At 39.8% G+C, this 24168-nt stretch overlaps 1 protein-coding gene across 2 annotated transcripts; it reads left to right on the top strand.

Moving 5' to 3' along the window:
* Positions 1-7650: 7650 nt before the first annotated feature.
* FUNDC1 (FUN14 domain containing 1) lies at positions 7651-23869 on the top strand. Of its 2 annotated transcripts, XR_010606531.1 has the most exons (6): positions 7651-7807; positions 10029-10185; positions 12062-12137; positions 18765-18893; positions 20423-20576; positions 21985-23869. XR_010606531.1 is itself a non-coding variant. In XM_065640370.1 (5 exons), exons 1-5 carry the CDS (start codon positions 7777-7779, stop codon positions 20498-20500), a joined length of 471 nt encoding a protein of 156 aa, XP_065496442.1. In that variant the 5' UTR covers positions 7651-7776; the 3' UTR covers positions 20501-21054. The 2 variants fall into 2 exon arrangements, 1 of the variants encoding a protein (XP_065496442.1); XM_065640370.1 differs by lacking the exon at positions 21985-23869 and having other exon boundaries at positions 20423-21054.
* Positions 23870-24168: the final 299 nt, after the last annotated feature.

Genomic DNA, 24168 nt, shown 5'->3' with positions numbered 1-24168 from the left:
TTCCTGAACTGTAAGTCACTCTTGATCTTACCTCATGGAATATATAGAAATGTACACACACACATAAAAAAGGCATATACCTTTTCATAGTTTCAACTTTCTCACCACTTTGAAGCACCTTTTAGGTACTAGCCAGGTTTTAGCAGAGCCTGGAAGATCTCCCCTTCTCCTTTGGGTCACAACATCTGTCTCTCTGCTTACTGCATCTTTTTATGCATATGCTGGAGACCATGTGCAACAGCTTCTTCTCCATAACCTCTTCCTCTGCCAGGCAACATATAGATCAGTCCTCCTGCATGATCTACATCCACGCGACACACGTACGGCTTCCTGGGGCTGAGCACTGAGAAACAAGCTGGCCGCCAGCAGCACCCAGCGCAGCGTCCACATAGCTCCCTGCAGAAACTTCGGCCAAACCTTGGTGTGCAAGAAAAGGGGAGAAAACAAGCTCCACGTTCAAAATCGGTTTTGTCATCTGACAAATACCCAGAGAGCGCCCTCAGCATGAAACAGAATTAAAAAAACTAACAGAACCAGATTCCTCCAAGAAGTGACCCTGCCTGCATGTAGGTCTGTTGTTCTTGCTTGTTCTCTTCAGAGTGAGTATGTGTTCTGTGAAAAATCATAGAATCATAGAATCATTTTGGTTGGAAGAGACCCTCAGGATCATGGAGTCCAACCATAACCTAACCTAACTCTGGCACTAAACCATGTCCATAAGAACCTTGTCTAAACACCTTTTAAACACCTCCAGGGATGGTGACTCCACCACTTCCCCAGGCAGCCTGTTCCAATGCCTGACAACCCTTTCCATGAAGAAATTTTTCCTAATATCCAATCTAAACCGCCCCTGGCGCAATTTGAGGCCATTTCCTCTTGTCCTATCGCTTTTTACTTGGGAGAAGAGACCAACACCCTCCATGCTACAACCTCCTTTCAGGCAGTTGCAGACAGCGATCAGGTCTCCCCTCAGCCTCCTTTCCTCCAGGCTGAACAGCCCCAGTTCCCTCAGCTGCTCCTCATCAGACTTGTTCTCCAGAATAGAATAGATTAGAAAACTCTACATGCTACTTTTGATTCCACTTGGAAAGTGGACCAAGTAAATCACGCTTGTCAACCTCCTCTGAGTAACTCTAGATGATAGTGGATGAGAACAGCATGGATGGCTGAACTGGAGCCCCTGGTACCATGCTCTGTCTGTTGCTGCAGCCTGTAGGAGTGGGCAGATGGTAGCAGTGCCAGAAAATATATGGCAACCAAAACTTCTGCAGATAGAGCCAGAGTGTCTTGCTTGTTGTCAATGCAATGAGTTAATGACAGGAAGAGAAACTAGGTTTCCTCCTCTAATCCCTACCCGTGCCATTTTCAGGTTCAATCAGATTCAGGATTGCTGCTGCTACAGATGTTTATCTCAGAATTATGTCCCAAATAGCTTCAGCAGCCAGCACTGCCTCTGTCTTGCCATGGGCTGAAAGCATCATTGTCGAGTCCTTGGAGGGACCGTAAGGGCTGAAGATGATCAGTGGTGATGAGTCACGGTGGGTGGAGTACTTCCACAGAAACAAATATTAACAAAAATCAGGTGGAAAAGGTGCACATTATCTGTCTTTGAACAGTTTTATCAGAGGCAATGTTTGCTTTCAATTTTTGTCAAACTGCTACTATTTTATCAGAGATCAAGTTTTGAGTATTTAAAAACTTGAAAAATTAACAGTGCTACTGGATGCAATGCTGTGATATAGTCTACTTTATTAGTATTGAGCTTTGAAAGGTAACTAAATGACAGTCTGATCCTTTGGGGAATTTCTCAAGACTTAATCTTTGTTATAAATAAATTATTTAGATTTTATTTGACATCACTATTGTGAACTTGGGGAAAGCCTTGGTGATGAAGTACTGTTACTCTGTGCGAGTGCAATAAGGAATGCCTAACTTGCCAGTCTGTCTCCCAAGTTGCCAGGGGCCTCAATCTTTGCAGGAAAATTCTCCTTGAAAAAGAAATCCAGTTCTTCTAATCTCAGGGCTTCTGAAATAAGTTAGTTCTTTGGCCAGAGAAACGTTATTTTGCGATCTGCATCTAGGAAGGGGATACAGCCACAGGGAACAGGGCAGTTCATGGCAGCCCTGCGCTCTGGGAGTCTCGTGTTTGACTGGGTTGGCATGTTTTCAGTTATCTGGGGGAAATTTATTTAGTTTTATTTCAGCCAAAAATTAGAAGCACAGAAGAAGCTGTAGGAGGGCTCTTCGTAAGCTTAAGGTGAGCTGAGAGCAGCCAGGTGTTTCAGTGAACGTTACCTATGACTAGCAGAGCAGTATCTGATTGAAGGTTTTTCCTTGCCAGCAGTGATGACACATTAATTATCTTTTCTCTTTGTATACTGTCTAGTGTTTACTTATTACAATTCTGTATTGTTTTTCATTTCTTGCAAGAAATTGAAAACATTATTACTACATTTCCCTTCAGTTTAGGACTTCTAACCTTTTCTTGGTGTGGGGCTTCACGAACAGAAAAGTCTGTAATTATTTGGGCTCTTTGCTGCTCAGACGGCATTTCTGGAGGGTCCTTAACTTTTTCAGTGTGCATTGTTTCTAGATCTGCCTTGCCCAGTTATTATCCTATCACTGTTAGCTGTGTAAAAAGCTGTGCAAAAGAGTTTTATTTTTCTCTGAATTGTTTATGTGCAGTTAATGCTACAGAAACTTAATAGGAACATCTGTTAACTGTGGAAGTGGTATGTATGATTGATTCATCATCATAGCTTCTCTAAAAAAGTAATTTCTTACATTTCCTTTGCCAGACAGACTGCCAGAAGGTCCTCTGTCAGTCCATGTTCTCACTCCATTCATTTGTCCGAGTACTTGAGTGACAGTGGCAGGTAACTCCTCAATACCCACAACATTTGACAAGGGAATTGGATATTTGTCTCTGAAGACAACTTAAAAATAATATATATCACTATATTGATGATCATGGCAAAGAGCTTTTTAAATAATTTCTCTAATACGGTACTATAGTCAGTACCCTTTTCTGAAGTTTTACAATATGGATATACAGTAGACAAAAGGTTATCTCCAGAAACTTAAAAACCTTTTAATTTTTTTACTTATAGCGAAACAACAAATTAAGAACATAGCAGAAGTCTTAAAAAAAAAAGAAAAGAAAGAAAATGTCACTTTGCATATACACGAACAAAGCTTTTAACAAGAACATGACGAGAGCTGCATCTCATTGAGACCCGTATAAGACAACTTTCCAGTGCCTTGTAAGACTTTCTGATTTTTAAGATTCTCAGTTCCCCTCCTTGCCTTTTATTTGCCTAGATAATCATAAGAAGTCTCAAATTTAGCTCAACACTCCAGTCTCTATTAAGCATTTTGCAAGATTAACTTCCATGAGTCACAGCAGTCATGTCCTTCTGGAGTCTGCTCCCACCGCTTTAGCATTAGCTCCCTCCTGGAGAGATCCCAAACCAAGAACGAGCTCGGCTTCACCAGACGCGCGCTCCACCGCAAAACCCAGCTCCTCTCTCGCTGCCATCCCAGCATTTGCCGCACGAGCGGCACACAGACCATCCAAAAACGCACTGACGGGATTCATACAATAGCATGAGGTCATGGTCAAAGCTCTGTGCTGCAGCCCAAGTCTAGTAACAGAGGTGAGATCAAAAGATTAATGGATAATCAGCTTGCTTTATTAACAATATTGTAAATAAAATGAAGAGGAAAGATCAATCTTTCCCCTTAACTTTTTATTTCCTCACTTTTCCAGGTTGGGGTCATGGGAATGTAACCTGCCACAGCCTTACCTGACACTAAACATTGTTTTTGTTTAATAATTAAAATGCAGGTGCTGTGGATCCAGTCCATCTTGCTTTGGAGATGCCTTCAGTTCTTACCTGTTTAAAAACCTCTCACAGCACATTAAACGTAAGGTTTTTCTTTTTTGTACCTATTTGTTTAATCCTTCAGCAAATGACAATTTAAACTCTTGTTAGTTAGACAACAGATATCCCTTTCTCCACCCTTTCCTCCTCTCCTCATACATGGATTGTGGTGGGAATTTCTTACAAAAATTTCATTAGGATAAACGAATTAAGATGAAAGAGATTGTTATAGGATTAGAGGACTACAAAATTGAAAAGCAGAATTTATATGATGATCACAAAACCAAAAAAAAAAAATTCTCGTAACTAAATAATCTTTCACAAAGTTAAGAAAAGCAACAAAGGAAGGTTGAATGCAACCAATACAAGTGAGCCATCATGAAACAGAAGGATATATATCTCTTAGCACTACAGAGAGGAAGATCCCCATTTTAACACCTTCCTAGTGCATCACAGGTCAGCTTACAGCCCCTCTCTGCCAGGCAAGCACTCAAGAGCTGGGATAACTCCTGGTGCAAGCTTCACTCCTGCTCAAAAAACAATCTGGTGGCTGCTGCGGAAGGGTTATAACCCCCAAGAGCCTGAGTCTGCTGCCTTCCCACCACAGCCCTTGCCCAGGATCTCGATGGACTGAGAACCCTAATCCCTTCCCATATCTCATAAGACATTTCTCTGACATTTGCCAGCCTATCGAGCTTTGAATAACAGCATGTCCTGTCTGTTTTTTGAAAAGGAATCATCCACTTCTTCCCGTATGTTTGTTGCCAGGTTATTCAAGCTGTATTTACCAGGTTACATCTGCCGAGAACCTAAGTTTTACTCACATATATGGCCTAGTGAGGATGGCCTGCAGTGTGTGTTGCCTTCAGTTTTTATAATTAACCACGCAAGACGGTTAAAAATTCAAGAATGTGTGTCCCAGTTTGGAAGTCTGGTCAGCAGCACAAAGAAGCTGCGGGACTGGAATCACGCAGGCGTTTGAAGGTCAGGGGGCTTTGTTTATTTGTTTGTTTGTTTTAGTATTTGCAAGATAAGTATGCCATGTATGTTCTCTTGCAAGCCATGGTAATGAACTTGCTTGTCACATGTACGCGGTCAGATGGTGGATGCACAATCTGAACTTGCAGCCAGGGTTTACAGAGCGAAGAGAGCAATTTTTCTGTACAGTCCTGCTGCTACAGGGAAACTTTTTATTTCTAAAGAGCCTTTAAGGGTGAAGCCAAAATGTGGACTGAGTTTAAACTGCCTACCTTTCCTTGAAAAATCTGTCCCAGTGGATAGCCTGAAGAAGGCACTTATGTGCACTTAATTTGAATGGATTTGGGGGATTTTATACATGAAAGTGGGGCTGGTCAGAAGCTCTCCAAGATATTCTGGATCTCTGGAGCCACTGGGTTTGCTGTCCCTGCACAGGCTGTGAAGTCTGTGGGAAGCAGGAGCAACCCCGACGGCCTTTTCTGTGCTGGCATCACGCAGCTGAGGACCTGGCTGAACTCCCCACCATGGCCGTGGTTGCCAGAGACCTACCGCACCCTCCAAAACTGGTACCCCATTGGGACGTGTCTCGTGTTGGGAAGTGGGTGCGTCCTGGTCCCAGAAGACAGACACCAGAGTCCTGCAACCTGCCGAAAGGTTCTTCTGTGTCTTTTTCCCAAACTCCTTCCTTTCAGCTTGTCACACGGCCCTGACTCGGCGGGAGGGGGTGCAAAGGGAGGCAGGGCTGCCTGGCGCGGGTGTGTGGTACACGCGGGTGGGATCCAAAGCAAGTACAAGGAGTCTTGCCAAAAATGCTGCAAAGGCTTGTAGATCGGGTGATGCTGGGTGAGGTGTGTGGGTATCCTGAGAGCACAGCACCACGGGGCACGGCAGAGACAAGGGAGCAGACATGGCCATTTATACCAGTGAGGAGGGTGAGCCCCAAGATCAGAGGGACCTCAAGACAGCAGTGTTAGGTTTGGAGGAGTAGTTGGACCACTAACTATGTGTGAGATGTCTCGGTAAGAAATCTCAAGCACTGACAGATACAAAAGGAGGTTTAAGGCTGGCTATAATGACCGTCCTGAAAATCTTTTCTGTTCTCTCTCTACAGCCTCGGCTCCGCAATGAACAAGCGAAAGGCTGCAGGAGCTCCACGGGAATGCATTCAGCCGTAAGTAAACAGTAGTAAAAAATTATCTCCTGGGATCTCCCCAGGAGACGGCAATAGAGGGGAAAGCCAGCCGTACAAACTGCTGCAGGGTTTGCAAACGCATCGACGGTTGTGAAACTGAAAACAGCCAACGGGTCTGTCTGTGTTGGTCGAAGCACCTTCCCTGTTCTCCTGGCCAGGAGACAAATCACCTGCTGCAGCAACCAGCATGGGGCAGCCACACGCTCCGGTATAAACCCAGACAAGAATCAGGAAGACCCAAATTATCTAGATAACGTCAACCTTCTCTAGAGATAACATCGATGAGGTGGCTGAGTTGCGTTTTTTCCTGTCTCGTTTTCATGAAAGGAACCAGGAAAGCAGCTTTTTTTGGTTTTGTTAGCACGCTGCCTTCCACTCCAGATTCTTTTTGTTTTCTACACAAACTGCTCATGTTAGAAAAAAAATTAAATTCATTTAGCAATAGAAGTGAACAAGCTCCTCATTACTGATTGTGAAATGAATTTAAAAATACACATATTTTACGCTTAAACATGAAAAGTCCAAAGATGTTAGGTGTTTTGTCAAAACAAATTGTAAGACACAAATTTGTGTTCCATAAAGAAAATAGATCTAAGGAAAACAATATACCACCTAGTTCTGTGGCATACTATGACCTGGTTATCATGATGGCAAATGTTTGTAACAAAAATCAGTTAATAAGCGAGATACTATGTTATAGGCTAACTTCAAATTTTATATGCTAACTTCAGTCTCAGAGCTGATTTAAGAAGTACCTTCATGTAGAACGTGTTTCTCTAATTTTTTGCATGTCTGTTAAGGCTAGTGTAATTAAGGGGTTAATTAGAATTTTAAATGCTCAGTTCATGTGTTGAGAGATCCCTCTAAAAAGGCCTTTATGACATGGGGAAGTACGTGGGGTTTTCATTATAGTCGCCTATCTTGTGTATCGGCAGCCCGAGAGTCCAAATGAGAGACTGTAAACTTTTTTAAATAATCTGTTTCCAAATACCTTTTATTATTTATGATAACTGAACTCTTTTGTTTCCTCGATGTTCGCGTCGCCGCATCGTTCCTGAACTTGCACTCAGGGCGCCAGCTGCCTCTGCGTTATGGCTGTAGAGCTCGTATGGAGCTGCACACGACAGGAGAACGAAACAAGGGCAGTGACATGAAGCTGGGCGGCTCTCAGCCCACCAAAGCAGGACCAGCAGCACCCATCTTTGCGTCGCGGAAAGGGAGTTAAAACCGGGGTCGGGCAGTTCCAAATTTCGCCTCTTATTAAATGTTTCATGGCTCGCATTGACTGTGACCTTTGTCCTTTGAGGGGCCTTGCGTGTTGTTTCGTTTTCCTGGTTATTGATTTTTAACGGGACGCTTCGCGCCCGCAGGTGCCGCTGCGTGGGGGACCTGGAACCTCCCACCTCCCCCCAACGGCCAGAGCTCGGGGGCTTTTTGAAAATGGCCGCCCTGCCCCCCCACGGGGAACTACAGCCCCCACAATCCTCCGCGGCGCAGCCCCGTGACGTCACCCGCCGCCTCGGGGAGAGCCCCCGAGCGCTGCCGCGGGGGAAGGGGAGGGTGCCGGGCGCATGCGCGCTGCCGCGCCGCGGCGGCCGAGGGGGCGGTGCCGCGGCGGGAGCGCGCGGGGCGGCGCGGCTGTTGGCGGCGCAGAGCGGCCCTCTGTGGGCGGAGCGAGGCGGCCGCAGGCCCGGCCCGGCTCGGCTGTCAACACCGGCCAACATGGCGGCGCGGAGGCCCCGCACCGCCCCAGGTCAGTGAGCTCCCCGTGGGCTCGGGTGCGTCCGCAGCGGCGCGTCCTGTTCCGTCCCCTTACGGGACAGGGGAGGAGGCATGGCGGCCGCCCTTCTTCCCGGGGGCGGCGGGCGGCCTGGTACCCCAGATGGTGCCGGCGCCGCGGGGAGGGCTGGCCCGGGCTCTGCCCCTCCCCCGTCCGTCCTCCCTGTCCGCGCGGCCGGTGGGGGAGGGGCGGGGCGCCTGCGCGCCGCGTCTCGCGCGCTGCCGTTGGCCCGTCCCCGCGCCGGCTCAAGTGGCGGTTGCCGGCGGCCCTGGCACCTCTCCCGGCCTTTGCCCGGGCTTCGCGGCTTCGTCCTGCGGCGGCGGCGCCGACCGGCCTTCTCGGGGGGGTGCGGCGTGAGGGGGTGGGGAGGGAGCAGCGGGCCCTCGGCTGGAAGCCGCCGTGGAACTCAAGTGCCGGCAGAGCCCGCGGGGGCAGAAAGTGGCAGGTGCCGGGCTCTGGCCTCGGCGGGGCCTCGAACTGCACCGGCAGGGCGGACTGGGGGAACCGGGAGCGGTTTTCCTGGGCTCCGCCGTCTCCACGTCTTTTAACTTGCGGATGTTTTAAGTGTGTCGGTGTGGCCTTATGGTGTAACGCCTTTTGCACAGCCACAGTTCTACTCCTGCTAGGAAACGAATATTTTTTTTTTTTAATCAATAGAAAAAGCTCTAATATTATTTTCTGCACAACATGTTATACTTGTTTGGGGTTTTATTTGAATAATATTGATTTAGGGGCAGAATTAACTGATCTAACAGTCTGCGATGGCATTTTTATGTTCTTTTCCATTTAAAGATGTTAAACAGTTTGCACTCTTGTCTCAAAGTTGGAAATAATGAAAATTCAGTAACACCATTTTAGCATTACGAGTCTTGCTATTTATGTTTTAGTGCTCTGGAACATTTAGGTGATAACAAAGGGAAAGAATTCATACCTACATGGGTGTTTCTTCCATTCTCTAACCTTTTACCCATACTTGTAGTAAGAGTTTAAAAAAGTTTCTGACAGTAGGATGTTTATATCTACAGTCTTTGTAATTCTAGGTAGTAATTTGATTTCTCTTTGTCTTTGGAATGTCCCAGCATAATTGCTGAGCTTATATTTCACCTTAAATATATTTTACTGAAGTGGGCATTAGTTCATGTATATTTGTCCATTGAACTATTATATGTTTTTAAAATACTCTTTCAAAAAAGATATGGTCATCTCTTTGATGTTTATGTGGTATTTAGGATCTCGAAGTTCTAGGAGGGCTATTTTGAAAGTGTTGACAGAACTGTACTGAAAGTGTCGAACTTGGTTGAAGTCCCAGCCTCATCCATTTCATCTGTTGTGGAAAAGGATCAGAAGTGTCCTTGGCTTATTAGCATATGCTGATGTCTAGCCCTCTGAGGAAAACACTGGGCCAGAAATTCTCAATCTTTCTATGTTTTTGTCTATCCAGAAGAGATGTGTGTCTTTTCTGTTACATTAGACATGTTTCAGATTGCTTAAGATTGTAAAAGGAATTGTAGTAGGTCAGGTGAAAGCCCAGCATCCCATGTCTGAAAGCCATCAGCTGCAGGATGAACTAAGATTTAACAGGGTAAGCATGTAGTGATACATTCTCAGAATGTTTTTAATGATTTTCAGCCTAAGACCTCATTAGCCACGGTTGTTGTCCTTGTGTCTGACAGCCCCCGATGGATTTTTTTTTTTTAATTTCCCCTTTTATTCTGGTGTTATTTGGAGGCCACATCAGCTTTTGGTATCTACAGCAACCTGCAGAGAGCTGTTTCATGGGTTAACCAGGGCTTTTTGGGGGGGGTGAGGGGTGAAGGACAGGAATACTTCCTTTTGTTGTTTTGAACCTTCTAGTTTCATCTGATACTTTTTGGTTTCTCAACTTGAACAGGTAGGAGATTCCTGTTCACCTTTTCTGTGCCAGTCATGGATTTTATAGATTACACCTTCCCTATAGTCTTATCTTCCTTAGTTTCAAAGATTATGGCATAAAAACTCCCAAGTCCTTTGTTCTGGGAGCTGCTGGACCATAGGTAGCCTGTATACTGCAATTTAAACAGTGGGATTAGCCAGTTAATACCACAACCAGTTGTTAATATTTAGGGGGTTTACATAGATTGTTAATTTACTGTATAACTGAGAAAATAACGCTTTTCTTTCTTTGTTTTTTCTTTTTTTGTTTTTTTTTTTCAAGAACATGAAAGTGACGATGATTCCTATGAAGTGTTGGATTTAACAGAATATGCACGGCGTCACCATTGGTGGAATCGCGTGTTTGGCCGAAATTCAGGACCAATTGTAGAAAAATATTCTGTAGCTACCCAGATTGTGATGGGTGGCGTGACTGGCTGGTGAGGGAGCATCACTTCTCATAACTTTGCTAGATGTTTTACTGTTCTTAGAAGATCCCTTTCCAAGACTATTTGAAACAGATTTCCTTTATCATTGATCAAGATTATCCATATGTGAACAATTTCTTGAACTCGTTACTCCGACTTGTCATTCTAAACTGTTTTGTCGTATTGGTAAAATACCAGTTAGCTAAGGAAACTCATACCAGTTATTCTGGAAAGGATTTGGGGAAATGTCAGAACTCTAGAAGTACAAGGAATAAATGGCAAATTACTGCATATAATTTTTGTTTGTATGGAAAAGCATATTTCCTTAATAGTAGAGATTTAGAAACCTAGTTATGTTATGGCTAACACATTTTATAGGTAAAAGAAATGAAGAAAATGTGTGGCAGAATGTACTTTGATTTAAGATCCCAATTTTATAGCGACTTTTTTTCCTCTAAATTCAGCTGGAGCCATTTTGAACAAATTAACAGTCTGCTCTCATGTTAACTGAAGAGAGATACCACAGCATAGTTACACTAAAATGATTCATGGTGAAAACTAGACAGTAATGATCAGAACTTAAACTGGAAAATGTGGCCACAGTCTTAGCAACTATGTCAAGTTATTTTCTGTTTGTCAAAGATATTTGAGTGGTATTTGTTTATTCCAGTATTCTAAATAAGTTCAGTGAAAAGCAACATTATGGTAGCACAGTAACTTTTAAAACAGAATTATGCCAGATTTGCAAGGTGAAGTAGACTAAAAATGGAATTGTCATGTCCAGGCTCAGTGCAGCTTTGAGGAGTGTAGACTTAGCTTTCAGTCTTTTTTTTTTTTTTTATTTGCCTCTGTATCCTTAAAGTTATTTTTAAAAGTTATTTGTGTATACGTAAACTCTGGTACTTCTAGGGAAGAGTTCATCTGGCATACATAAAAACTGGCTTATTGAAAGATCTGGAAACTGTATATTACAGGATCTGTAGATGTCTATACCTCTCCATCTGTATTCACGTCTATAAATATGAATTCACTATTCAGATGCAGGGGGAAAAAGATTCTCCTGTGTGTGTGTGGGCGGCAGGAGGAAGGAGTCAGACATGAGTAGAGTTGCCCAGAGAAGTTATGGAACCATCAACCTTGGAAACATTCGAGGCTTGCCTGTATTTATTTTAAATAGGACCCTGAGCAACCTGGTTTAGCTTGGAGGTTGGATTGGACTTTGCAGCTGGCCCAGTTTTGGAAAGGTGGCTGTATCAGATGGCCTCCAGAGGTCCCTTCCTGCCCAAATCATTCCATGATATCAGTATCTGTGCTGTTCTCTGATATGGGAGTGTTTGGAGACTGTGAAGGAGATACTAATTTGCTGGTTACTTTGATCCATTAAAAATAGACTGAGGCCATGGCCCAGTAGAAGGGCCCTGCTTATTTTAACTCCTGCGGTAGAGATGTAACTTCTTTTTACCTGAGATATTTAACTTATGGGTCATGTAGTTAAGCTAAATGATGGCGTAATATATTAACCTTCCATTTGGGAACAGTTTTAATGGCACTTCTGTATTTATTACACCGTGCTCTACTAACATGCTACATTTAATAGCAGTGTGCAGCTTTTGTGTATAGACAAGGTCTGGAGATTTCAAGCTTACTTTAAAGGCACCATCAGACAATCATGACCTAGCAACCATTACTCATTTTGTCTTCTGTTAGATGTTATTAATTAAATATTGTTTGTATTAAATATTCTGTTTTTAAAATTTTAAAATGTGAATTGATACATTTGCTTTGTAAAATGAAAAAATAGTAATAGTTGTAGTCAGGAATTTTTGAAGTGTGGCATTGTTCAGTAGACAAATTTCATTGGACTGAGGGTTTTTTTTGTTCTCCTAAGGTGTGCGGGATTTTTGTTCCAGAAAGTCGGAAAGCTTGCAGCAACTGCAGTGGGTGGTGGCTTTCTTCTACTTCAAGTATGTAGCATTTCATGCTTTATAAGTTGGCAAATGTTATTTACTAAACAATAGGAAAAACACAGCTGTTGGGTAGAATTTAACTAGGAAGGCTTCTTATCTAATTCATCTTTTTAGTCTTATCAATCAAAAACTTACATTTCAGCTGAAATATTGCGTGCAAAAGAGACATTTCTAAAAATCAGTGGTAAATTGGAATATACTGTGTCCTGTAAAATAGTTTGTAGTAAGCCAAAAAGAAACCTTTGTGCAGAAACTGAGATGCTATATGTAATTCAGTATTGCCAGATTAGAGGAACTGCCTGTAAACCTCTTGTTAGGGAGATCAAGGAATTTAACCTGTATTTATTTTAAATAGGTTTGAGAATTTTGTCAGTGGTTTAGAAGTAGGCTGCTTTGGCAGTTGCTTGGGGGGTGCTCTGGTCCCATTACAAAGCCACATTTTTCTCTTTTCTCCCCACGCTGTATTTACTAGTTATATCTGTTGAACCTCTGAAGCTTTGCTGACATCTGAGAGCTTTGTTGCATTCCTCTGTTCAATTGGATTTCAAGTCTGAATTTTTTTAATGATGTTATCTGGCACGGCCATTTGCATTTTTCATCAGATAGTGTGGTTAGGAGAGGGGATATTTCCAGAAAGCCTTTACATTAGATGAAGAAATTTCAAGTGAAGGAGAATTTTACATATCCTTCTCTAAGATGCCAAGTAATTCTTAATTTTTTTACTGGCATTTTTCATATCTTAATACCTGTGAGCTTATTATTTTTCCTCAAATAGGAAATAGACTGCAAATAGTATACCATTTTGAGACAGGATGTTGGAGATACATATTTTATTCTTTCCAACATCACCCTGGAGGGTTTCTGAAAAGCATATCTCACTTTTAGTTATTTCTTTGATAGTAATGGCTGTTGCAGTCAACCGTTGATCCGGAAGGTTTGGGTGGTACCTCTGATTGCTGCTGTGTAATGCATCGAACTGTCACAGTTGTGTGCTGTGCTCTTGCTTCCTTCATGATCATGTTCTCTACTGGTTTGGGGTTTGGTTTGGGGTTTTTTGTTCAGGTTGGTTTGTTTTAAACTCCTTGTTGAACGTATAACTGAACTGCAGCACTTACATGAGAATGCATGCTCCTGGAGCTATTTGATTTGTTTTCAAAAAAATGTGTTGTATTTTTAATTACTCAAAACCAAGCATCAACAACAATGCAAAAAGAGAGAAATAGTTTTGATAATGAAGCTTTATAGTATTAGCATTCATTCCACTTCAGCATTATGCGTTTATGGCCCTTCTAAGTCTCCTGGATATCACTGGTTATTGGCCTTGTACCTGGATATTTAACAAGAGTGTTGAATCTGAAAGGGTTTAGAATCATCCAGATGTAAATTTTTGGCAAAATGTGCTATGCCAGCAAATGAATCGATTTGATGGAGTTCTCTGGACTTCTTTAGCACATAACGTTATATTCCTGGATCATGAGGGAATAATTAAATCTTTATATATATATATGTATATGCAGTGGATCTTGAAGTACACATGATGCTTTTCATCTAGTTGACTTAAAGACCAGAAGCTCCTCTTATTGTATGCCATTGGTCTTAATTCTTTGAATGGCAGTTCTTATCTAAATATGACTGACAAGCCTACGGAACAAGGCCTGGCGTCCAGCGCTAGTGGGCAGAACGTTGCCTGCAGGTGCCTTCATTAGTGCGTCTAACTACAGGAAGCTGAAAAGTTAAAACTAAGACATATAGACAAAAGAAAACAGAAATTACTTAAAACATGTTACTTGTGCAGTATTTTTGCTTTTTGAGTTGTGAAGCTAGGGCAGCTTTCCTGTACATAAAATAGATTTGCCATGTGTTTGAGTGTCTCATTTCTTAGCTAGTCTCACAGTATATCTGAAAAGGAATATTATCCAAGGGGAAGAATGAGCTGCATATTTTGGTTGACTTGTCTATATCTTTAATTAAGTAAGATCAGATTCTCTTGGAAGAGAATTAAGCAAATGTCTTAGTCTTTCATTTTAATTCAAAACGGTTTGCATTTTAATGCTGTGTCATAAATTCTATAGCGTAATCACATTTCTATAGTCTTTAATTTTTTCATTTAAAGATCACACATCATGATTTTAATTTTCCTATGAACACATGTTCAGTGCTTACCCTGAGTGGGCAGAGGCGCGTTTCAGCACATGACTAGAAGCTTCATTTTTATCTGTATATTTCTCTGAAGCTGCAGATTTAATTTCAACTTCCGATTGCAATATTGGTGCTGTAATTACCTGCTAAAACAAGAAGAATAGCTACAGAAGGAAAGATTCTTGGTGAAAGCCCATTCAATGAAACTTTTTAGTCCTGAAACTAAAAAAAATGCCTTTTTTTTTTTTTTCTTCAGCATGTGATGACTTCATCTCAAGAAATCTAGCGGGAAACTGAAAGCAATACATTTTTTGAGTGGCAGTTTGTACAAGAAACAAAAAAGATTTTTTCAGTTTTTTGTAAGTGATCTAGAAATTTTTCAGTCTTATTACAGATTAAATGAAAAATAGTCCGAGGAGAGAATAAAAATTATATTAAGGAATTTGCACAGTTTATCAAAATTAAGATCTGTTATTACATCTTTGTGCTGGATGTGTCAACAGCTTAATTTAACCAATTAACCATCCTTTTTATTGAAATACGTGTAGCTCTTAAAATATGCTGGTGTAAGACCAGTACCCCACAAACTGTATTAAGGAAAAGACCATTCCTTTCTCATAGCAAGTAAGGGATTTTTCTTGTATAACTTCTGGTTTATACAGCACGGAGTTCAGTGAAATACTAAGAGTAGGAAAGTATGAACTCGTGGTTCTGCTAAAATCAATTAGTTAAAAACAATTGTTCTTAATGAGCACCTGTTCTGTCTGTTTTTAAACTCCTGTATCTTTAATGATGGTCTCGTTGCTTTTTGCTCTGCAGTCAACATACAAATTGCGGGTTTTTCCACTGTGTGTTGACTATTATTTAATCACTAAATTGTATTTTTGTTGTTTTTGCTTTCACTAATGTATTTTGCCTACTTACATTAGCATGCCATTGATGAATTGAGTTCTTCACTAAATTATTTTCTAACTTAAGTAAATCTTTGAAAACAATACAAGAAGCAAAATAAACTCTAAGATATCCTTGGTTATCTATCACACAGGGGTTTGTTGATAGCTTACCATGATGATGTGGCATCTCAGTGAAGTGAGGAGAGAACCATGTGCTTTTGGGGTGGAGGCTTAATGAGAAGTTGTATTCAGCTTTGCATTGAATATCCCACTTCACAGTTGACATCTGCAGACTTTGAGGGAACATTCAGTGGAACAGCCAAAGCAAATGGTAGTTGGGAGTTAGCCTTTGGAACAAAACCCCTATTTCTTGCAGGTTTTGACATGAAATGGAGTGGCACTGTTTCTTTGCCTTTGTTAATTGGAGTAGTTTTGCCGGTTACAGTGGAGCTGTGCCAGTCTCTGCCAAAAATGTTGTATCGTTTCTCAGTCCCTCCTCATTTTTATATTGAAGTGAGATACTTGTCAGATCTGTTCTGGAAACTGGTTGAGTGTGGTGGGGGTTGCTACCTATGTAAATACCAGTAAATATGTAGAAGTATACGTGGCTTCTGCATGCTGTGCAAGCAACTGAACACAGGGAGCCACCTGTACCTTCTGGGCTTGGTTGGGCTTTTTTAGTATCAGAGGTTTTCTCTTTGAGGAAATTAGAACTCTTTTGTCCCATCTTGCTGTATCAGTTTTTTGCTCTTAAATGGTTTTTTTTGCTCATTACCCTTACTAATGTTTCACATCAACAAAATATTTACATGCCTCTCCAGCATCATCCCCAAAATGAGGTCTTCCCTTAAGATCTCGGTTTTCTTTGATACTGTAGAGAAAGATGCACATATTTTTAGTATTCTTGAGTTGTTGTATTTTTTCATTATTTTTTCAGCAGTTCTGGAAGATCTTGCACAAAAATAAATTTTACTAATGTGATATGTGAGGGAGAGGTATATATGTATATATAATGTATATATTATTATATATACATATATGTAGATTTTTGTATATATATACATACACACACCCCCATATGGCTCTTCTAAGAATATATATCTCTATGTATAGACCTATATGACTCTCATACATAAAGTATGGAACTGCCAATGGAATATTACTATTTTAGCTTCTCTATTATTGTAGGGGTGGGAGTTCAAAAATACTAAAGAACTGTAAGATTTTTGTGTTTATGTAAATTTACTGTTGTAAGCTCATAGAGTTTTTATGATATATTAGGGTCTAAAAATTGAAATGTCTCACCAGCATTTCAGTTCAGTGGAATTATTTCTGCACTTACCTACAAAGTTATATAATTATTGCAGCCAAAGTAGATATGACACAGACTCTGTCACTGCAGTGAAGTACAGGTTTGTTGTTTGTTTGTTTGTTTGGGGTTTTTTCTTAATTATAAATTTTATATTCAAAATGTTGTCCTCTTGCTTATTTCGTAGATGTGTACAAAAACTCAAAAGCAAAACTTGAGATTTCTGCTACTAATCTTAGGGAGAAAAGTAGTATAATTTGTATTATTTAAACTGGAGTTTTGATACAAATGTGAGTTGTAACTACTGGAGAGATAAAGAACTTAATAAAAAACTTGTGCCTCATCCTTGTACTGTATGGATAAATGAGCTAATTAAACTGTATATAAACAAATATATTAGCATTTCGTACATTGTGTTGGACTGGGTAGATCAATCCATATTTAGTTTTCAGTTGTATGAGTTAGAAGGCACCATGTCAACACTTGGGCCTTTTTGTAATTCCTGTTAAATTTATATTATAAAAATTACCCCAATATGCAACACTTTCTTTTTCCTGGTATGTCATCCAGTGACTTGTTCATGTTTTTATACCATACACAGTCTTTAATTAGGTATCCCTCCCTAACACTAGTGCCTGTGTGGATAAGTGGTTTTACAACAGGCAGGCAAGGTCAGTGAATTTGTTATATTCTGATGTATGAAGTAAAGGAGAATATAATATTTAATAAGTTTATTTTGCATTTGTCCGATTAATTGTTTTCTTAAATCTTGTTCAAAGATGGAAACTGAAGTTTACTTTCTGACATACGTGGCCTTTTAGGAGCTTCATTTAGGAACTTTAATTTAGACAAAATCTGTCTGACGCTTGCTTCATTTTAGTTTGGGGAGGGGGTTGTGGTGATTTTTTTTTTTTTTGTGGTGGTGTGTTGTGGGGTGTGTTGTTTTTTTTTTTTAATTTTGAAATTATTTTTAATTTTTTTCCTGTGGTTTGGTTTTGTGTTGCTGGGTGTTTTTGGTTTTTTGTTTTTTTTTTTTCCTCCAGGATCATGACAGTTCTTTCTACCAAATAACTAAAATTAGACCATGTGAAAAATAAAATTCAGTGGCTGTAAGTGATGTCAAACTTTTTTTTATGCCACCCCAAATAAATTGCATATTTAAATATCTGTTCCACAAAACTTCATTATCTGTGAATTTTATTTACCAATTGTGCCATTCGCATAGAACACATTTACATAAAGTACATGAATTTGCCAAACATGACCTTAAGAAGGATCTGAGAAATATTATTCTTCATAAACTGCTTTTCATATTAGTCGCTTGCCTTTAAATTAGTGGTCTGTATCTATTTGTTTTAGCCCCTAAAACAAGCAGTAATCCTTAGTTTTGATTTTTCCTCTCTTTTTTTCCCAGGTAATGAGTTGCTTATTTTAACTGTTCTCTAGAGCATGTAGTAATTACCTGATTCTTTTTTTAAGCTATGATCTTATAAACATTTAAATATGTATTTCTTTTGTGAATTGTCTTAAGGAAATTGGTGGGACTGTCTAGTGTTGGTTAAGCAACAGAACATCTTTTGTTTTTCCAGGACAAAATCTTAGTAAGAGAAAAAAAGGGTTGGGATGATGGTGAAATGTGCTAAAAATCTCATGGATGTTGTTTAAGTGTTTTGGGAGTTTCAGCGTAAATTGGTATGAACAATCCCCCAAAACTTGCCCATTTTGCTGATGTTACAGAACTTGTGCTGTACACAGGGTGTGTTATTTTTCTACTAACTGGTTTTATAAAAAGTATGGGAATTCTCTTGAATTAAATACTTTTTTCTTGGCCGATTTAAATGATGTAGGAGAAAATAATAATTTTCAGTATTTCCAGGGATTATTCTGATTAGTCCCAAATATCCTGTCACAAATTTGAATTCCGCAATTCTGAAAGAAGCTGAAATGAAAGTTTTTTTCATTGTTGTCCTATGAACGTTTTTTTCTCTTTCCTTTTCTTACAAGTAAAGTTACAGTAAATGCTGAGGAAAAATATTGATATTGAAAGCTTTTATAACTAAACAATAGAGAGAGGTAAAATTAACAGTAGTCTACTGAATTTTGTCATTGCTTGTTCTAATTTGAATTGTTGTTACTGTGGAAAATACTCGTTTTTTAAGCAGAGTACCTGCTGTATTTGGCACAATGTCTGAAATTAAAGTTAAAAAAGTGTAGGTACTAAGATACTATATTTTGACTCATAAAATGTTAACTACAACTACTAAATACACTTTATTTTCGTAGATTGCTAGTCACAGTGGATATGTACAAGTTGACTGGAAGAGAGTTGAAAAAGACGTAAACAAAGCAAAAAAGCAGTTAAAAAAGCGTGCAAATAAGGCAGCACCTGAAATCAATACTCTAATTGAAGAGGTAAGTCTAAGGTGATAAACTGTTTTCAACCAGCCAGTTTTTGTTACGTTCCACTGCAGGTGATGATTAGTTGAAAATGCAGGTACAAAACTGGAAGGCATCAGAGATGGTCTGGCTGTATATCTTATTAAAAGTTAGCAGATTATACTCTCCTTTTCATTTAGCTTTCCAGTTCGTTCAACTTTTAAAGATGACACACAGGTCCTGACACAGTAAGAAGTCGAGGGTGTTGTGGTTAAAACATGGTAGCTACAAAGACAAAACCCAGATCTTCTTAGTCGGCTGATAACAAAATTACTTAGTTGGAAAATGACTGACCTTTGTTTCTGGAGAAAAGCTATAACCACGTCGTATCTGGAGTTGTGGGGTTTATCTCATTTTTATACAGTTTGAAGAATATCTGTCGTCAGAATCCATCAGTTGCATAATGTGTTGGAAAGAGGTAGCCTGTGATAGTGGTCAGTGTCACTAAGGCTGTCTCATTCTGTTATTTGAAGGCTTTTATTTAATCATGAAAAAAAAACCAAAACACTGCCACCAGCCTGTTTTTAGATATTTTCAAATTTCATACAGACTATCTAAGTTTCTTTCTCAGTAACTCTGAATCTTGATTTGGAATATGTTGCAGACAATTTAACAGCAGCCACACTAGCACTCTAATTACGAGTTTTGACATCTCAGATTTAACCTGTATGGAGTTGCATATAGGTTGATAAAAATTTAAATTTTAACGTGAATGTGAAGTGAAAGTTCAAGAGATGTTTTTTTAGCTGCTTCTGTACCCCAAATAGCTCAACCTGTTCCCCATCCCACTGCAGAAATGGGTGGGACAGAATGGGGGTTTTGGCTGTTTCCTTTTTGTTTTCTTTTTCCCTTTGTTTTTGTTTTTGTTTTTTTTTCCCCAGGTAATGTTACTCTCTTCTAATTGTGCACTAGTAGCCAATCTGAAGTGTTTGAAGTGGAGGATTTATGAAATGGCACTTGTTTGATATAACGTGTTATACTATGTGCTATTACTTAATGAAATATTGTATACAAATGTCATACATACATGGGTTTTGTAGCATTAAGTTGTCAGGAAACTGGCTCATAATGGAGTGAAGTGTATTTCTTTTTCAGTGATCTAGTCTTCCAAAGAAAAGTATTTTTAAAAACTTCTTTCATGTTATTAAAATTGAAGTGATGATAGTACTCGTGCTTTTTTTTTTTTCCAAGAGAGTTTGTAAAACATCTGTCTTGTTTTAATATCAAAACAAAAGTGGTAATGGCGTGAAATTGCGATGATAATTCCTCTGTATTTTGATTTTTAAAATGCAAACTGTATTTTAAATATATTCTTAAAGACAGCTGAGAATCAGTTTTCACTCCATTGGTGCCAGCAGTTGCCACCTAGCTTTATGTTTTTAAACACATTGCTTCCCTCCTCCATAATTTTAGTATTACTGTTTCCAGGCAGTTGTGCTAAGTGTTAAATATTACATCTGGGCACACCTGACTCAGTTCTTTACAAATATTGTTTTTCTTCTCAGTCAACAGAATTTATCAAACAGAACATCGTGGTGTCCAGTGGATTTGTCGGAGGCTTTTTATTAGGCCTGGCATCGTAAGGACCTGAATCGTCTCTTCCTGATGGCATTCCTGTCAGCAAAGAACAGTTGCGGCGACACGCTGCCTTAAAGCAGGGTGGGTCACTGGGCCTTCAAGAGCAGAACAAGTGGACTTAGCTAGACAATTTGGAAGCTTTTACATTTCAGGCTTTTGCCTCTTGAAGCTTGGCAAAACTAGGATTTGCTGAAAAACTCTGCAGTGTGCTCATTATAGCATTTCTGGGCAAAACTGGTTCATCTTCATCATGACTTTTTATCTATGACCTTTCAAGATCTAGCATTTTTTTAAAAAATGTTAGTCTTGGAATATAGATACGTTACCATACTGTAAGAAAGAAAGCTCCATTTCTATGTTTTCAGTTAAATACTGTTTATTTTAAAAGTATTTTTCTTCATGCTGTAGTAGATAGAATCAATTATTAAATATTTGATATTGTAGTTTCAGCCTCATGGCTGTTCTTTAGAAGTCACTGCAATAATCTATCAATCTGTAATACCTTTTTACAGAGTATTAAATAACAAAGAATCATGAGCTTATTAAAGGTGAAAATTAACTTTGACTCTGGCCTTTGTGTACACAGACAATAAAAAAGTTTCATGTTTATAGCCTGCAGGCATCTGGTACAAATATTTCCAAAGATGCTTGTGGTATTCGTGTGCTAAGTGAATGTATATATGTTATTTTTCCGAGATGTGTAGACGTGCATAAACTCATTGATAAAACTGTGGTGCACAGATAATCATTGCAAGCGCAGACTCTACAGTGATCAGATGCTTGATTGTTTTACACTTGGTAAACTACAGAGGTCATTTCAGACTTGGGTAGCTGGTGAGATGAAGACATGAGGTTCTGCCTGAGCACTTTGCAAGGACCAGTACTCTGTAGGGCATGATGGGATGTCAGTGCAATGTGCCTTGAAGGAACTGAAGGCTGCTACTGCAGTCCATTGTAGCTGGAAAGGATACTCACTCTCATCTTCACCTCTGTTGCCACTATGTTCCCTGCAGCTTAGACATAATTTCTTTTTTACAGTTGTCACTTGATTTGGCTTTCACTGACTAGGGTGTCAGCTATGGGAAAATGAGGGTACAGATTGGCTTCAGTTAGCTTACTGGAAGAGTGCCTATTTCTTCTGAAGTCTTGGAAGGCAAATGGGACTTAATCTACTTGATGTGTTTGCTGCATCCGTTTTTGACAGATCAAAGCAGGAAGTGGATTCTAAAGGAGATAGGAGGCGTAACTGTGGATGGGCTAGAAAATTTATTCTCAAGTCAGTTTTTGAGGTGGTTTTGGTAATTTGTTACTAGGTTATTCTAAAGAAGTTGAGAATCCAAACAAATGCCTAATGCAATTTTTTGCATTTCAAACTTGTGAACCTTTTAGAAATTTCTACCTAAGCAGGACTCACTGCTCTGCCCCAATTTCTGTCTTTTTTTTTAATTGTACCAGCAAGTTAATGTGAAATGGAGTTTCTCTCACGCAGGTTCTGTTGGGTTCATGTTCGCACGTCTGAACAACAATAGTGATTCATTAGCATTGGATGGATGGATGTGAACTTCAGATGTACAGGACATGGGATGAACATCCATCAGCTGGACTGTACGTGAAAGGTGTTTTGACATAAAAACCTAGAATATATTTAGATTAGGACATCTGTGGACTTCAGAGGTCTGTATTATAGGTTGACTTCATATATGCATGCTTCTGGCCAAGGTAAGATACAAAGCACGTCGTGCATATCTGTGAGGTTTAAGGGTTTAGTTAAGCTAAAGCCTGTTCCAGGCTCTTGAAAACAAAACTTAACCCCCTCCCCCCAAAACAACCCCCCCAAACCAAGGAACATAAATGGTCACAAATAACATCAGCATCTGAAATAATTTTTTATAAGGTATCTAAAGCTGTGTAGACATAATTTATTGGAAATGGGAATCCCAAGGAGGAATGTGTGTGCTGGGTCATCTGGGCTTTAAAGAAAAATTAGGAAAGATGAAAATGTTAAAATGTGAAAGTTTGTTTGCCTCAGTGTTTAGTCCAAAGGATAATGGGAAGGTAACCAGTCAGCTCTTTTCTGCTGATGAAGCTAATTGATTTTTGGCATGTCAAAGAGTTGCTGAAGCCAACTCATGCGAGTCACCTAGCCTGACTGGAATGAACTTGGGTGTTCTGAAGGGCTTTAGGAATGAAGTGACCACTTAAATAATGTGAGCCCATAAAGCTACATTTTTTAAAAAGGGTCTAATCTCTGAAGGGATTTCAAGGGAGCATCTCTTACTGTGCTTGCTAAAAAGGATGCTCATGTGACCAAGGAATATGCTTCATAGTTAAAACTGGAATTAAAGCAAACAAACAAAACTTAAATAGTAGTATGCAAGACTTATTTCTGCAGAGGAAAGTTGTTCTGCTATTCTGTTGCCATTGTCTGACATTCTTGGTAAGGCAGTGAATAAAGAACTGATTGAATTAAATTTGTTTGGGTTTCTGACGATAACTTTATTTTTTGAAGCCTTTGGAATAAGAAGCATAATGTTGTGGTAGATGTAAAACTGTCCAAGGGACCAAAAAATAAGGTGAAATGGTATCGCTGGAAAGGCGAACGCTGGTGGATTGGCCTCACATCGTGCATTCATGACTTGAAGAGAAGAATGACAGCTGGTGCAGCAACACATGCCAAGTTCTCCAACACAGTTCCTTAGGCTGGTGAGGTAGAGATGCTGCTGCCGGGACCTACAGCCAGAACTGACAGGGTGAGGAGATCATGGAGTGACAGACTTTGATAAACATAAATACTGAGACAAATAAGTGCAACTTTTCTTGCAAATACTTGAGATTTTACGTGCTCAGAACAGGATATCACTGTACATAAGGGAATGCTCTATAAACTTGTGACCAAATGAATGAATGGGATTGTCGAGAATGGAATGGAGCACAACAGAAATACTGTGTTTCTGGTGGTAAGTTCTTCTCTGAAATAATTTCAGAGTTACTACTACCATCTGAGAAAAACTAATGCAGCCTAAAAAGGTTCAGAGAAGGGTGAAATGAAGATTGAAGAAAATATTCATGAAGACCATTTTATTGTGGACGAAAGAACATCAGTTTTAGGAAGCAGATGATTAAGAAGGAAAGTGTTAGAAATACGTAAATTAATGAAAGGCTGAGACAGCATTTCTATACTTTGTATTGTCTAGCTGAAGAACTTAACTTGAAGGTGGAAAACAGGAACCTAGCACAGGGCAGCAGCTTTTCATGTAACATGTAACTGGTCCGTGGAACTCCTTTCCAGTGCATGCTAATGAAGGAAAAGAACAGGCTCCATTCCAGGAAAGATGGAGCAACATTGAGGTAAATTGCAGGAGTGCTCAGTTGTATCTAAAGATGCAAGAAAAGCAGCTTTAGGTTTCTCTGGCCATAGCTAATAGTGCTTGGTGAGGTTCATGATAAAATTGTTCTAGTGATCAGATTATCCTGCCTTTGCTTTCTACGGACTGGTGTATTTTTTCCCCCTCAAGCGGTTGTTAGCAGTCACTTTTCAAAATCAAATGCTAGGCTAAATAGTTGACTAAGGTAGGTCATATATCCCTCTCTAATGTAGTGAACCTCTGTTGAAAGTTTATGGAATATGTATGGAGAGATTGCTAATAAAGCATCTGTTTGTTTTGTATTATCT

This window comes from Caloenas nicobarica, chromosome 1 (genome assembly GCF_036013445.1).
Source record: "Caloenas nicobarica isolate bCalNic1 chromosome 1, bCalNic1.hap1, whole genome shotgun sequence".
Taxonomy (NCBI): domain Eukaryota; kingdom Metazoa; phylum Chordata; class Aves; order Columbiformes; family Columbidae; genus Caloenas; species Caloenas nicobarica.
The sequence above is the reverse complement of the archived record's forward strand: the minus strand, read 5'-3'. Positions and strand labels throughout refer to the sequence as shown.

Coding starts and splice junctions, on each gene's coding strand:
- FUNDC1 (XM_065640370.1), top strand. CDS start 7,777: ATGGCGGCGCGGAGGCCCCGCACCGCCCCAG. Junction 7,808..10,028: donor GAGGCCCCGCACCGCCCCAG/GTCAGTGAGCTC, acceptor TTTTTTTTCAAG/AACATGAAAGTGACGATGAT. Junction 18,894..20,422: donor TCAATACTCTAATTGAAGAG/GTAAGTCTAAGG, acceptor TTTTCTTCTCAG/TCAACAGAATTTATCAAACA.